At 37.8% G+C, this 13,196-nt stretch overlaps 1 protein-coding gene across 6 annotated transcripts in view; it reads left to right on the top strand.

The window, feature by feature from the left end:
* Positions 1-11,124, top strand: part of ROBO1 (roundabout guidance receptor 1) — a 697,339-nt gene extending 686,215 nt beyond the window's left edge. For all 6 annotated transcript variants that reach the window (XM_027881207.1, XM_027881208.1, XM_027881210.1 and 3 more), the window contains 4 exons: positions 1,064-1,216; positions 8,346-8,654; positions 9,909-10,111; positions 10,730-11,124. In XM_027881207.1, coding sequence (XP_027737008.1) covers positions 1,064-1,216; positions 8,346-8,654; positions 9,909-10,111; positions 10,730-10,744 — 680 coding nt within the window. In that variant the 3' untranslated portion in view covers positions 10,745-11,124. The remainder of the gene's footprint in view (positions 1-1,063; positions 1,217-8,345; positions 8,655-9,908; positions 10,112-10,729) is intronic.
* The last annotated feature ends 2,072 nt before the right edge of the window (positions 11,125-13,196 follow it).

Genomic DNA, 13,196 nt, shown 5'->3' with positions numbered 1-13,196 from the left:
TACTGGATGCTAATAACACAGGTTATATACAGGTAATCAGTAACCCGACTAGACCAAATGGGTGTTGTGATAGTTCAGCTAAGAAATAAGAGTACAGCAGGCTGGGATGCAAGTTTCAGGCAGATCCCATGAATGTTTTGACAATCAGTCCTAATAAACTGCCGGAGCCGGAGAAGAGGTACTCTGTCACCAGTGTGTCCACCCTGACTCCACAGATTTTCAACCTTCCTCCCATTTCTGATATCCTCTCCGAGTTAACAGTCCTTTGTTCCATTTCAACCCAGCTGTTCATCAGGAGGAGTGAGAGGGGAGGTAATTTAGTAATTCTGGATGAAATCCTGGCCGATTGAAGTAGGTGGCAAAACTCCCATTCATACCCACATGGCCAGGATTTTATCTATTCTGAACACATAAGTTCATATAAATATGTATGTTTACATGTGTGTAGGCTTATGTATTTAGAAAAGGTCTTTTTATACCCAGTTTCTCATAATTTTGTAACAGTGAAGTTCATGTTACATAGTGATTTTTATATATTGATATTACCTGTCCCTCACTACACACCCTAAAGATGTGACACTGCTTATCTGCAAATAAGCTGGGATAAAATCCAGTCATACAATTCCTGATAATTCGCTGAAGGTGGCAGAGGGGACTTCTGTACCTGAGACCTGATGGTGACTTGCTCTGCTTATGGCACCTGGGAACTCACGTGGCCCAAGCTAGGGGAGGTGAAACCTGTCTGGAAAGAGAAACATTTTGCTGTTTTCAGAAAGCTGCAGCATGGGAATGCTGCTTGTGCTTGCCTGCCGATGGAGTTCATGCACCTGGGGCAGGAGCTACCAGCTACTAAGCAGCTGGATAATTTCTATGCAACTAAGCCAGCCTGCCTAGTGATAGAAAATGCCCTGATTTAGTTACAGCTCACTCTAAAACTGGATGAGTTTTATTATTGTTCCAGCAGCGTCTTTTTAGGTTTCGCATAACCAAGTCATTCTGTTGTTAAAAAAAAAGCGAAAGGTCTTAGGTAAGAAAAATAACACTGTTCTGTAACAATTTCCAGGCCGTAGACATTTTCATGCATCACACTGTCCTAGACCCACCAGCCCTGTATCTACCGACAGCAACATGAGTGCTGTTGTAATACAGAAGGTCCGACCTGCCAAAAAGCAAAAACACCAGCCAGGACATCTGCGCAGAGAAGTCTACACAGATGGTGAGTCCACTGAAACGGTTGAAAACGTCAGTGAACCTTTCTAAATACCCATTCAGCCCGTGTGTGTGAAATTTTTCCACAGAGATAGCATTCTGTTTCAGAATTCGGTGATTTGTGTTTCCTGTTGCTAAACACGCTGAACAGATTAATCATTTCAAATGCCAGAGTTCCTTAATACCCTACATTGATGCTTCCACTCCAGAGCCTCGCACCTGTTTTCTATAGTGTCCTAATCGGCTAATTACTGTCATTATTTAAGAGCCCAGATAGCATAAATAGGACAGTCATTGAGAATAATGCCTGGTTAGGATTAAAATCTTCATTCACGTGACTGACTATTAAAACCTTCAGAATTTATCTTTTCCTGAAAAAAAAAAACCAACAATTCACCGTTCTGGTGGTGGACAACACAAATCAGTGAATTCTAATCCTGACCACGGCTCTGTTGCAAGCGGTTACCTTGTGAGTAAAAGCAAAATCTAATCATCTTCTCTCGTGCCTTCACACACAATATCAACTCTTGCTGAAAAGGTAGTGCTTGTATTCTCTTGGGGGTGTAGGAGGATAATGCAAACATTGTGATGTTTTCTAGAGAGAGCCTTTAATGAAAATGCCTCAGGTGGTGCAGCTTTTATTAAAGCACTACCTTCCAGTTTTATAAAACAACCCGCGGGCTTTGTTGGAAATTCATGTAAGATAAATTCTCCAAGACTTAACTCATCTTGTCAAGTTTGCTGAATTTGCTAACAGGGGAGGATGGAGGTGGGGGGTAGGGTAAAGAAAGGCATCGTTCCCCCGCCTCCTGGTTCTCTGCAACAACAATCTGATTAGGACTTTCATTACCAGCCTGAAATTTTTCAAAGAGGGGCATCATTTGCCATTATCATATGAAAGCCTAATATTATAGATCCTTATCCAGGGTTACAAGAAGGGAGTTTTGAACCACTTCTCCCTGTGATTCCTGCCACTTGATGAAAAAATTTAATACAAAGCTCAAAGCACAATGAGCAGAAGTAATTTAGCAATGAGTGGTTGTCCGTGCCATTATCTGTACTTTATTCTGAGTATTTTCTCTCAGTTGCATCTATCTGATATTAGGCTGCGTTAAATACTGGCATGGCACGGTGCACCTGGGCCTCTTGGCTTGTGCCCAGGCCCCTTCTGTCAGTGAAACCGAGCTGCTGGAATATTATCTGATTTCGAGAGGTTATTACAGTGGTTTTGTGCGTGTTTGCTTCTGCAAAAGGACAACACAAGGTGTAAATCCCAAAACTCTACCAGAAATGTTATGTTTATGAGACCCTTGTAATGGCGTTTCACGAGATTTTATTGAAGTTTTATCAGCGTTTATTCTTTTGAAGAGAATGCTCTTGACTAAATAATTGGCAGAGCATCAAACCTCAACGCTAACACAACAGCCAGGACATCAGAAATAAAATCTGGGCGGGAGTTTTATGTGGCCATTTGCTTCTAACACAGGGATAAATAAGAGGTGGGTCTGTATTTGACGATGGGTTTTTGTAAAAGTAGTTATGCAGAGCTAAATCATAGAGCATTGTCATTGCAATAGATTTGATATTGCAATAGATTTGGCAATCATGATCAATATTTGTTTTGTGTTTTGTAGCACCTGCTTACTTCAGCATATTTTCTAATTAGGAGAGAATTTCCACTAACCTCTTTAGAGTGCAATACAGTGTGGTCATTCAGGGAATAGCAAATTATGGCTTTAATTTCTGCAGATCCAATAAAACCCAGTTCAAAGGTTGAAGGGCTTGTTTGGATTTGATTTTTTTTTAAATTATTTTTCCCCTCAGCCTATTTACATAGGCATATTTGGAACCTTACTGTAGATTCTAACCATTCATTTTAATAGCCACATCTAGTATTATTGTGTCCTGTCAGAATTAGCTATAAAGTAATATTTGCTAATTGTTTTCCTTAAGTGGAGAAAAGCAATGTGGATGCATGAATGAAACATTTAAGCACCAGTGACCTTTCCCAGATATACTTAGGTTTTTCCATTGGCTTGATGTCACAATATTATTTATCATCTTTATAAAGGAATGCCTGATACAACAATATTTTATTTCCTCATAGGGGGTAAACATACATGTTTTTTTAGTAGAGGCAAAAAAAAAAAACCCAACATGTATATTTTGAATTCAAGAATTTGTTGGTTGCTAGAAGCATTCCGTAACTACTAATAAAAGGAGAAAAATACATTGTTTCACTACTTTAAAATGGAATTTACTTTCACACATAAGGAATGTTCTGCTGTTCCCAAATTACCTGAATTCGTATTTGCTAGAAGTTTCATGAAATACCAGTGTCACGAAGAATTTAAATGATTAGTTGACAGAAAGGATATACAAATAAATGTTTGTATGAATGATTGAGAACGCCAAGAGTATAATCAGCAGCAATATATCTAAGTCTTAAAAAATTCTTTGGGATTTTTTTTTTGTCTTTGTACAGCAGGATTTGTGAAAGAGATTGGTGTTTCTGAAGGTGTGTTTGTTACTGATGTACCAGTAAAAGGTCTGCTATAGTAGAGGAGAGTACTCTGTGATCTACTCTGCATTGTACAAGTAGTAACAATTTTGTGTTTTCTGTGAGCATTAGTTCAAATCAGTTGCTACTTTATGTGAAAGGGGATTTCGGCTCAGATGTTTTGCTCCTTGACAGTCATCCGGGCAGTGAAATGTTCTTCATATTTGTTGCTAAAAATCTTTGCTCAGTAGGTGGTAAGGATTAAAATGTATGAATTTTTAATTGCTCTTCCTCTAGCCTTTTAAGAGAGCTTACTAACAGTGCATTACATGAACCAACTAGCAAATGGATCCTCCTTCTCAACCTTGTCTGACCTACTTACATATTTAATTTAAGAAACCAAACTTTAAAAGAATACATTTGTCTTTTCTAAATATATATATATATGAGTCTCTTCTGAACTGTATTGAATTGACTTCTCAGTTACAAGCCCTCAGAATTGTAAGCATAAGGAAAAAAGGATAAAAGTACTTTGCCATTGTTTCGATTCAGTAGATCTTTCAGTAGAAATTATGCCATTGACAGTTCACATGAGATTTTAAATCTTGATTTTTTTTTTTTCCCAAGTCTCTAAGTGACAAAAAATACTGAACATTTTCTCAACTGACTGGTTAAGACTATAACTGAGTTATTTAGCTCTGTTACCAATGACACGACGTGAGGGCAGCTGAATTTCTCACAAAAGGCAGTTGAACATCTGCCAGATATTCCTTGAATTTTTGCTTGGAAATGTTAAGCCGTTGTCCTTGCCAACACCATTTCTACTTTTGTCTCTCTCTGCCTATGCACTACAAAAAAAAAATGTACTCTGTACAATAAACAATTCAGCAAGGTAGAAAACAAGTAGGAATGCATTTCTTGCCTCTGCTAAAAATCAGCTCATTATTGAATGATAATAATTTTCAGATACCTACCCTTTTCTAAGTCTTTACTTCTGGGTCCATTGTGAAATATTTGATATTTTTTAAATGCTGATTTTGGTGCTGAGGGAGGTTTTGTGGAATGAAAATTGTTTTGCTAGTTATGTAAGTGTACATAAAGGCAAGGAAAAAAAGGCAGCAACCCATTGCTTTTATACATCATGTTGGGTTTTGCTGTATCTATTTGTTCATCCAGTTATTGTGTGCAAATCTGAGCCATGCTTCTTGAAAGACAAAGCATGAAAATAACTCCAGTACATGAATAATAGTAGCTCAGGTTAAGATGAGTGTAGGAATCTTAAATGCTGTTAAAGCTTTTTGTAAGTCAGGAGCAACATTCAGCTTTGCATGCCTGCACAAACATGCATTAGAAAAAATTTTCTTTGTACCTTACAGAATCATAGCATGTCCTAGGTTGGATGGGACCTTAAAGATCATCCAGTTTTAACCCCTATACTGTGGGCAGGGACATCTTCCACTAGATCAAGTTGCTCAGAGCCCCATCCAGCCTGACCTTGAGCACTTCCATGGATTTTCTCCAATATTGCATCAAATCTGTAACTCTGCTGTTATCTTTAGGGTATAACTGTAGAAATCTACAGCCTGATAAAAGAAAGAGTTACCTTATAAGGCTTCATTTGTTACTAGTGAAAATTCATCTTTTTGTGCTTATTTGTGATTTCTCCACTTTAGTGTCAAACTAACTTACCAGATTATTTTTCCTCTGTTTATCCCATGATTCCTGAATACGTTCTCATGTAGAAAATCATCATCCCTCCTTTCAAAAGACACATCTGCAAGGTTTCTACTGTAGACTGTGCTGTGAAATGGCATCCATTAATTGTTTGAGTTACATGGGAAGCAGTATAAGTAATACATGACATGAATGAAACGTGAGCACAGCTGACCTTTAACAAATACTTCTGAGTTCCTTATATTGGTTTGATGTTGCTTTGTGATTTACTTTTTATTCCTTACAATGGAAGCTTCCGTTCTGCTTTTAATAAGGAGTGTGCCAGTTTGTACTCGAGGAGGCAGATTGAATCTGGATTTTCTCTGTGATCTGAGCTGTTAAAATAAATACCACAGGGGTGTAATAGTGTTGACCTCTGAAAAGGGTTTTTTTTTCTTTTCCTCTGTAAAGGATTCTTCTCAGTGAGAAGTACTGTGTTATAATGAAGATTTTTATAGTTTCCCTGCAGGTTGCAAAAATGTTCTCCAAAGAGAATATCACTTTTCTTTAGTTATTACTGTACCATAGAGCTACTGCCGGTTTATGAAACTTTTTATATCAATGCATCTTTCCTTTCCATAGTCAAGATTTAACGCCACTTTGTTCATTGCCCTGTGCAGCTGGATGGAATTCTTGAATACAGTAGTTTGTTCCAGGTTGTATTTTATAGGCTACAGGAAAGATGCTGTTCCTTCCCTTTGGTATTCAGCCAGAGCACTGCCATGCCACACCTGTTGGACACACTGGCTCCAGGGGTGTCTGAAAAGGCTTATTTTAAGTACCTGCACTCCCTGTACATCATCAGGCTCCACAGAATGGCTGCTCAGTGCTCTGGGAACTTCATAATAGAGACAGTGAAGGGGGCATGTGAGACACAAGATATTGTGTGAACAGCTGTGGTTCTAAGAAACCTACACTTCTGGTTTGAGTGTCTCCATCCACTTCTGAATCGGTGTATCCTCTTCTGAGAGAAGGCATATTGAGAGAACAAAGTTTTCCTCAGAAAGGAAAACACTCTTTGAATCTCCACAGCCTAATCCAGGCTTTATCTTATTTTTTTTATGTTGTCCAAATTGTGTAATTGCTGCAAGTCTGGATCTGATGTGACCTTTCAAGGAACATGTTATACACTACTCTGAGGTCTCAGTCAGACTTCACACAAACTTTAACATAGCTGTGGAATTGTGGAAGGTTATGTACTTCTCCAGACCAACACTTTTTTCTGCAGCAGGTATTGACACTAAAGATCTCATGGACCTCTCTGTGGGCCCTTGTGATCCAGAAACCCAAGTTTGCATCTACAGGCCTGGGCAGCCCAGTGAAAGTGGTTTGGTTCGCTCTTTGGTGGCAGGACCTCACAGGGCAATTTTAGGAGAGGTAGTCTGGGTGCTGCTCTGATGGCTGGGATTACAGAGTTAGGTTGCTAAGGTTGTGTACTGAGCAGAGGGTACCTCTGTAAACCATGTCTGAGCAGTTATGGATAACAGAAGAATGCAACATAACCAATTCTGTGCTTTCTCGCCAAAATGTGTTGCGTTTCATATCTTACTGAGTCAGAAGTTGGGTCTCCATTTCAGTTTTAGTTTCCTCAGATAAATAAGTGCAGCCTATTGCCCAGAGATCTGCCTTTTTATATGGCAGTCTGTAGTCTAATATTTCCCATGCCATAAATGAAATTATTTTCATAGGATCATAAAATACCCTCAGTTGGAAGGGACCCACAAGGATCATCTGATTTGATATGCATATGTTAGATGCATATTTTTTTTTCTTGTTCAGGAGTACTACCTTTATTTTTGGCCCAATTTAGTTGCATTTCAATTGAAACATTCTCCTGAATAGACTGAGAATTAGCTGTATATATAGTGATGGTGTCTGAAAAACACAGCTGCTCCAAGATTTTTGTGGAAGTAGAAAGAATGAATGCATGGTATTATAAAATGCTGAAGTTACATTTTTTAATATGCCATTATTTTCTTTTTTAGCAATCTCACTTGAGAATATTAACCTCAGAAACATCTCTGTCATCTCACCTTTTTTTCTCTACATTTTATATTCCACAGAGCACTGTTGTATCCTGATGAACAGTTTGCACATTCTGGTTTTATGTCTTAATGCAGGAATAGAAAAATATAACAAAGCAAAATATATGCATGCTTTATAAGTAGTATTTTAAAATATTCAGAATTCTAGAACCCCTTAAGCTGTGCTAATTTAAGGAGACAAATTCTAAAATCCTGTGTGTCTTTTTCTTTTGTTGTTGGTGGTGTTGTTGTTGCTCTTCCTGAGAGCTTGTTACTTCATTGGCTGACTGTATTTATTTTTTTTGGTATCTCATGACATACCCACAGACACAAAGGATATTTATGTTAGTTTAAACAATTATTTTGAAAGAAAAATGCAATCATTATTATATATAATGATATATAATTATCCTTATATATGTCAACAGTGGATCTGATATACATTCTTACACCCTAGCTAGCTTGCTTTGATGCTCACTACATTGAAGACCTTGAGCAATTATAGCACAAGCTGCTGTGTTCTTGAATGCACTTAGCAAAAATGATAAATATCAGCAATATCATGTCGGTATCCTTAATTCTGTGTTGATATTCATAACTGACATGTTAATATTTATGTGCTTAAGGTTTATTGCAGTTTTTTTGGTAAATGATTTTTAAGAAAATATTGGGATTTGGAAAGGCAGTGAGAGGCCTTACATTGTGTTTTTAGAGTTCAAGCTTCAGAAAAGTACTCATCAGCAGTTTTTAACAGTAACATAACACTTTTTGGGGTGGAGAGAGGAGGGCAGAGGGAAAGTAAACAGGGCATCTGTTTCTTCAGTTCAAGTTAAATATTATGTCTTAATTTCACTGGGGTGTGATGTCATCATAATCATTATTCCCTTCCAACCCTGTAGACTTGCCACCTCCTCCTGTGCCACCTCCGGCCATAAAATCACCGACGGCCCAGTCCAAGTCGCAGCTGGAGGTGCGGCCGGTCATGCTGCCAAAACTGGCTTCTATAGAGGTGAGGACAGACAGGTCTGCGGAAAGGAAAGGAGCCAGCTACAAGGGGAGGGACGGCATGGACGGCAGGCAGCACTCAGACGTGCGGACAAACTCGGGAGAGCGGCGAGAGCCCCAGGAACAGCAGAGCGACGGGAAACTGCGAGGAAACAAAGCACCAAAACGAGACGGCACACCAGCAAAAACTCATCTTCTTCAAGGTTGTTCTGCCTGCCCTGGGTTTACTGAAGTGTTGGGTGCTGATCACGGGGAACGGGCCAGCTCTTCTCGGGTTGCTGAAGTGAAGTTAGAGCTGCTGAATTGCCACCGTCTGTGGTGATTGTACGGTGTTAATTTAGGTCACACTGTGGGTTCTTGTTAGGGTAAAATAGAAATACAAGCTTAGGAAAAGCAGATTGTCTATCTTGCTGTCCTTAGACCCACCGTGTATTAAAGCTAATGCTGAAGAAGCCCAAACAGAAATATTCCTTGGGAGTTGTAAGGATCAATGTCCTTGCCCCTACCTATACACTTGCAGTCTAGTTATATTTTATCTAATTATAATCTGATTTATAAGGGAACTGAGTAAAGTCAGATAGAGATCTGTAAGGCAGATACTTAACTTTTCTACTGAAGAATCCGCACTTGGCCCATTTTGCCTATTTGCAAAGGAGAAAAGGGCCAGAATGATACCTGGTCCTGCTTAAAGCATAAGAAAGCCCTACTAGTGAATCATTAGTTATAAATACTAACTGACATGGCATGGTATGAGGTAGATCTAACCAAAGAAATCTCTTCTATATGGAAGTTGGTAAGATTATTAATTAATGGAACATGATTAATGGAACTTGCTAAGTGTTCACTAAGACTTTTAACACAGATTGATACAAATGCCTGGTCCTTGCTACCTGCAGGTATCCATAGATAATATCAGGAATGACTGGATAGTAAGTTGGTTCAATGGACACATGAGTAAGAATTTGGTTACGGTGGCTTGCTATAGAGAAAAGTTACTAGAAGGTTACCACAGAGGACGATGCTGAAATTTTGAAATAGGACCACTAATTGTGGTTCAAACTCAGCCCAAGAAATATTTATATGGAATGAGTTCCTTGTATCGTACATATATTGTCATTTCCTCCTACTCAGTCATATTGAAAATATACTACAAGGAGTGGTTTTTTTTTTCATTTTCCTGTAGAACATAGAGCAAGGATCCTAAATTGAAATGAAGTGGACAGTAATCATGAATTAGTTTTTCTGTGGAGAATGTTACCATGTAAATACCATAAATTTCCCTGAGAAAGCTTCTATAATGCTATTATGGAAACGGTGTATTTCATATTCCTTTCAGGCATCACTTTAAACCTCCTGGGAATCATTAAAAGTAAAATAAATCAACTGCATGCAGAAATGTTAGGTTCACGGTATCTCTGGGCTTGTAAACATAACAATGTATGCATTTAATTATACAGAGGACATCCTGCCATATTCTAGACCAACGTTTCCAACATCAAATAATCCTAGAGATCCCAGCTCCTCCAGCTCCATGTCGTCAAGAGGATCAGGAGGCAGACAGAGGGCAGATCAAGCAAATCTAGCCCGAAGGAATGTTGCAGAAATGCAAGTACTGGGAGCGTATGAACAAGGAGAAGAGGAAGAAGAAGAAGAGATGGAGGTAACTGTTGTAATACTGAAGATAACAGAATAAGACTATTTTTTGTGTTTAGACAGATACCAAGAAAACACGTTTTTGAACCAGAAATATTTCTGTTCAGAAAACTTAGTACATTTATCTGTCTATTCAAGTTATGCCCAACTCAAGAAAATAAACTTGAAGAATGTGTCAAGCCCATAAAAACCAAATAATGTATAGCACAATATAATTGTCAACACACTAAAACTTATGGAATAGAGCTTGCAGAAATACAGTATTTTAAAGTGCACTTTACATTATCCAGATTCTTTTGAAAGTGAAAATAAAGAACTAGAGCATCTGAGAACACCTTGATATCACCTTTCACAGTTTTTGACAGTTCATCATTCTAGATTTTTTTAGATGTTGATAAATGAACTTTTTTCTTCTTTTTTTTTTTTTTCCACCTAATGATATTAATTCAGTTTACATCCTGATTGTAGAAAGGGTGGCCAACATACAGTCCTGCTGCTGTGCGTAATTAAAACTAGTAGTTATCATGTAAAAGTAGCAAATTTCTAAGAAGTATTGAAAACAAATTTAAAAAAATAAAATTTAACACGTAGTAATTTATGTCCTCTTCTTTTTTTTTTAATACAGGAAACAGAAAGCTGAAGACGACGACATGTACTGTAACAGGCTTTTAAAATCTAATCAGAAAAAAAAAAAATCACTTAAGATGCCTCAAGTCTGATGATGTTTGACGCCAGAAATAATGTTCAGTGCAATCAGAGTGTACAATTTTTTCTTTTTTTTTTTTTTTTCTTCATGCCATCAGATTGCTAGTTTTTTATTTTTTACTCTTTTCTTTGTAAGCCCCCCCTTACCGGGATCGGCCCCTGCCCGTTCCGTGACGCTGAAGTGCATCCAGGGAGGCAGGTGAGCTGCTCCTCATGGTGCTTGGGCCAGCGGCTGCTCCTGGAGTAGAGCAGAAGGGAATTCCAGAGCCTGGGATGCTGAGGTTTCTCCCCAGCGGGTGCACCGGCCAGGTACACCCGTGAGCCGATCGGTGACACCGCGGCGGTCGGAAAGGAGGTCCCCAAAGCGAACATCGTGCACGGCGTTCTTTGGTTCTCGGGGTCCCATCTGCAGTCAGGGCAGGCGGTACCTTGCAATTTTCGGTACACACCGCGTGTCTTGTTTCCTGCCGGTCTCTTGCTAACCTTTTGCAGATGATACAGTTTGACAAGCGCAAGTAAAAATTAATTTGGGATGAGGTGGCTCTTGTTGTAAATATGTACTCATTTTAAATCCCCTGTGGTACTTTGATTTGTCTTTCCATTTTCATCATTAAGTACATTCTTATTAAAAATGTCCTTTGGGATAGGCAGGAGGTAAGCCAGTGTGATTGCTATTTGCCTAATCATATAGCATGAGCAAGGTTATCTGAAACTTTTTCTAATTTTCAGTTTCAACGATGCTTATGAAAAGAAAATCAATGGACATTTTTAATAATTATTAGGTAATATCATCAACTGTTACTGGCCCAAATCTCAGACCTCTACTTGTGTCAATTCACCTTAAAGAAGAAGTGCCACTTAAAGAAGTTTTGTTTGATCTTGGCGATGAATTTTTTTGTAATGCACTGCTTATCTTTTTTTTTTTTTTTTGGTTTTAAAAGCACAATCACTAGATTTTTTTTTTAAACCATTGTAACTTTTAACCTTTTTTTTTTTTTTTTTTTGTCTTATTGAAAATGTTAAGCATTTGTTTGGGATATTTTTCATCTTTTTGTTAATGCTCTATGTTTGTATTTGGAATATTTGAATGATGACAGACGGTAAAGTAACAAACGTAAATGTGGGCCATAATCAAAACGCTTCTCACTTTTCCTGGACTTACAGAAAATTACCAAATTTTCTGTGGCCTCTCTCAACATTGGATTATCATTAAAGCTGAAATAGAGGCATTAGTTGCATTGAATTTGCCAAATGATGTCCTCTGTCTGTAGATTTTATGATCTTTTTTGTAATTATAAAATTTCTTTGTCATTGGTGCTAATGGAAAAATGTGTGTTTGTTTATTGACAGCTATCAGGACTAGCCCCAATGGAAAAAAAAAAAAAAAAAAAAGAAGAAAAAAAAGTGTTTTGGTGTTTACCGAGGACTGAAATTTTTCATTTAGCTAATTTTTAAAGAAAGGTTCCATAGAAAGGGTGTGCAGTACTAAAGGAAAAATCCATGTGATTAATGTTTTCATTATGTTCATGTAAGAAACCTCATATTTTAGCCATAATTTTGCATACTGAGGATCCAATAATCAGAAAAGTAATTTTTGTCACATTATTTATTAAAAATGTTCTCAAATACATTATCTTTCTTGCACAGTTTCTTGTGTTCCCTGAAACGTAATTTTAGGGGCAACTCTCATCTCATTGGTAAGAGTCAGAATCTGTTCCACTGAAATCATGCAGTTACAGTAGCATGAGCAGAGTGGGAGAGCTGGATGCAGCCTGAGATTTTACATAATTACAATTGATTGCCTTAAAGATCTGATTTCTGGGCGCTTCATGAACTGTGATAATGAAAACTTCTCTTAGCCTGCCAGTTTCCAGAGAGCGCTGATGGAGAAAATCTGTACCAACAAAACCATTCACCTCAGGGGTGAGACACATTTGTTGGAAAGGCCAAGTAAGTGGAGAGAGTGAATAGTATGAGTCATATGTTTGTTGGGACCTGCACAAATGCGAGTTTTCTTACCTGCCTGCTGTCCTCCTGGGCTGGAGCCATTCTGTGCTTGGCAGAGTCCTGCTGGGGATCGCAGTCAAGCAGGTGACTGTCCCTTTTTTTACTACTGTATTTTCAGAAGCCTGTACTCTTACTGATCACCCCCTTCCTGCTTTTCCTTATCCTATATCCATCATCCCAGTTAAAATAAAAAAAAAAAAAAAAAAAAAAAAAAAAAAAAAAAAAAAAAAAAAAAAAAAAAAAAAAAAAAAAAAAAAAAGAGAGAAATGAGGGGAAAAAAAAAAAACAGCACATTTTATAAAACAAAAATAAATAAATAAATAGAAACTACAAACACACAAAAAAAAAAACTGTATCTTTTATTCAAAGAAATATTTTTT

The sequence above is a fragment of the Empidonax traillii genome, unplaced genomic scaffold, assembly GCF_003031625.1.
Source record: "Empidonax traillii isolate 1590-97213 ecotype Southwest subspecies unplaced genomic scaffold, ASM303162v1 scaffold85:size1451899, whole genome shotgun sequence".
NCBI classification, from domain to species: Eukaryota; Metazoa; Chordata; class Aves; order Passeriformes; family Tyrannidae; genus Empidonax; species Empidonax traillii.
This window is presented reverse-complemented; position numbering and strand designations above follow the sequence as displayed.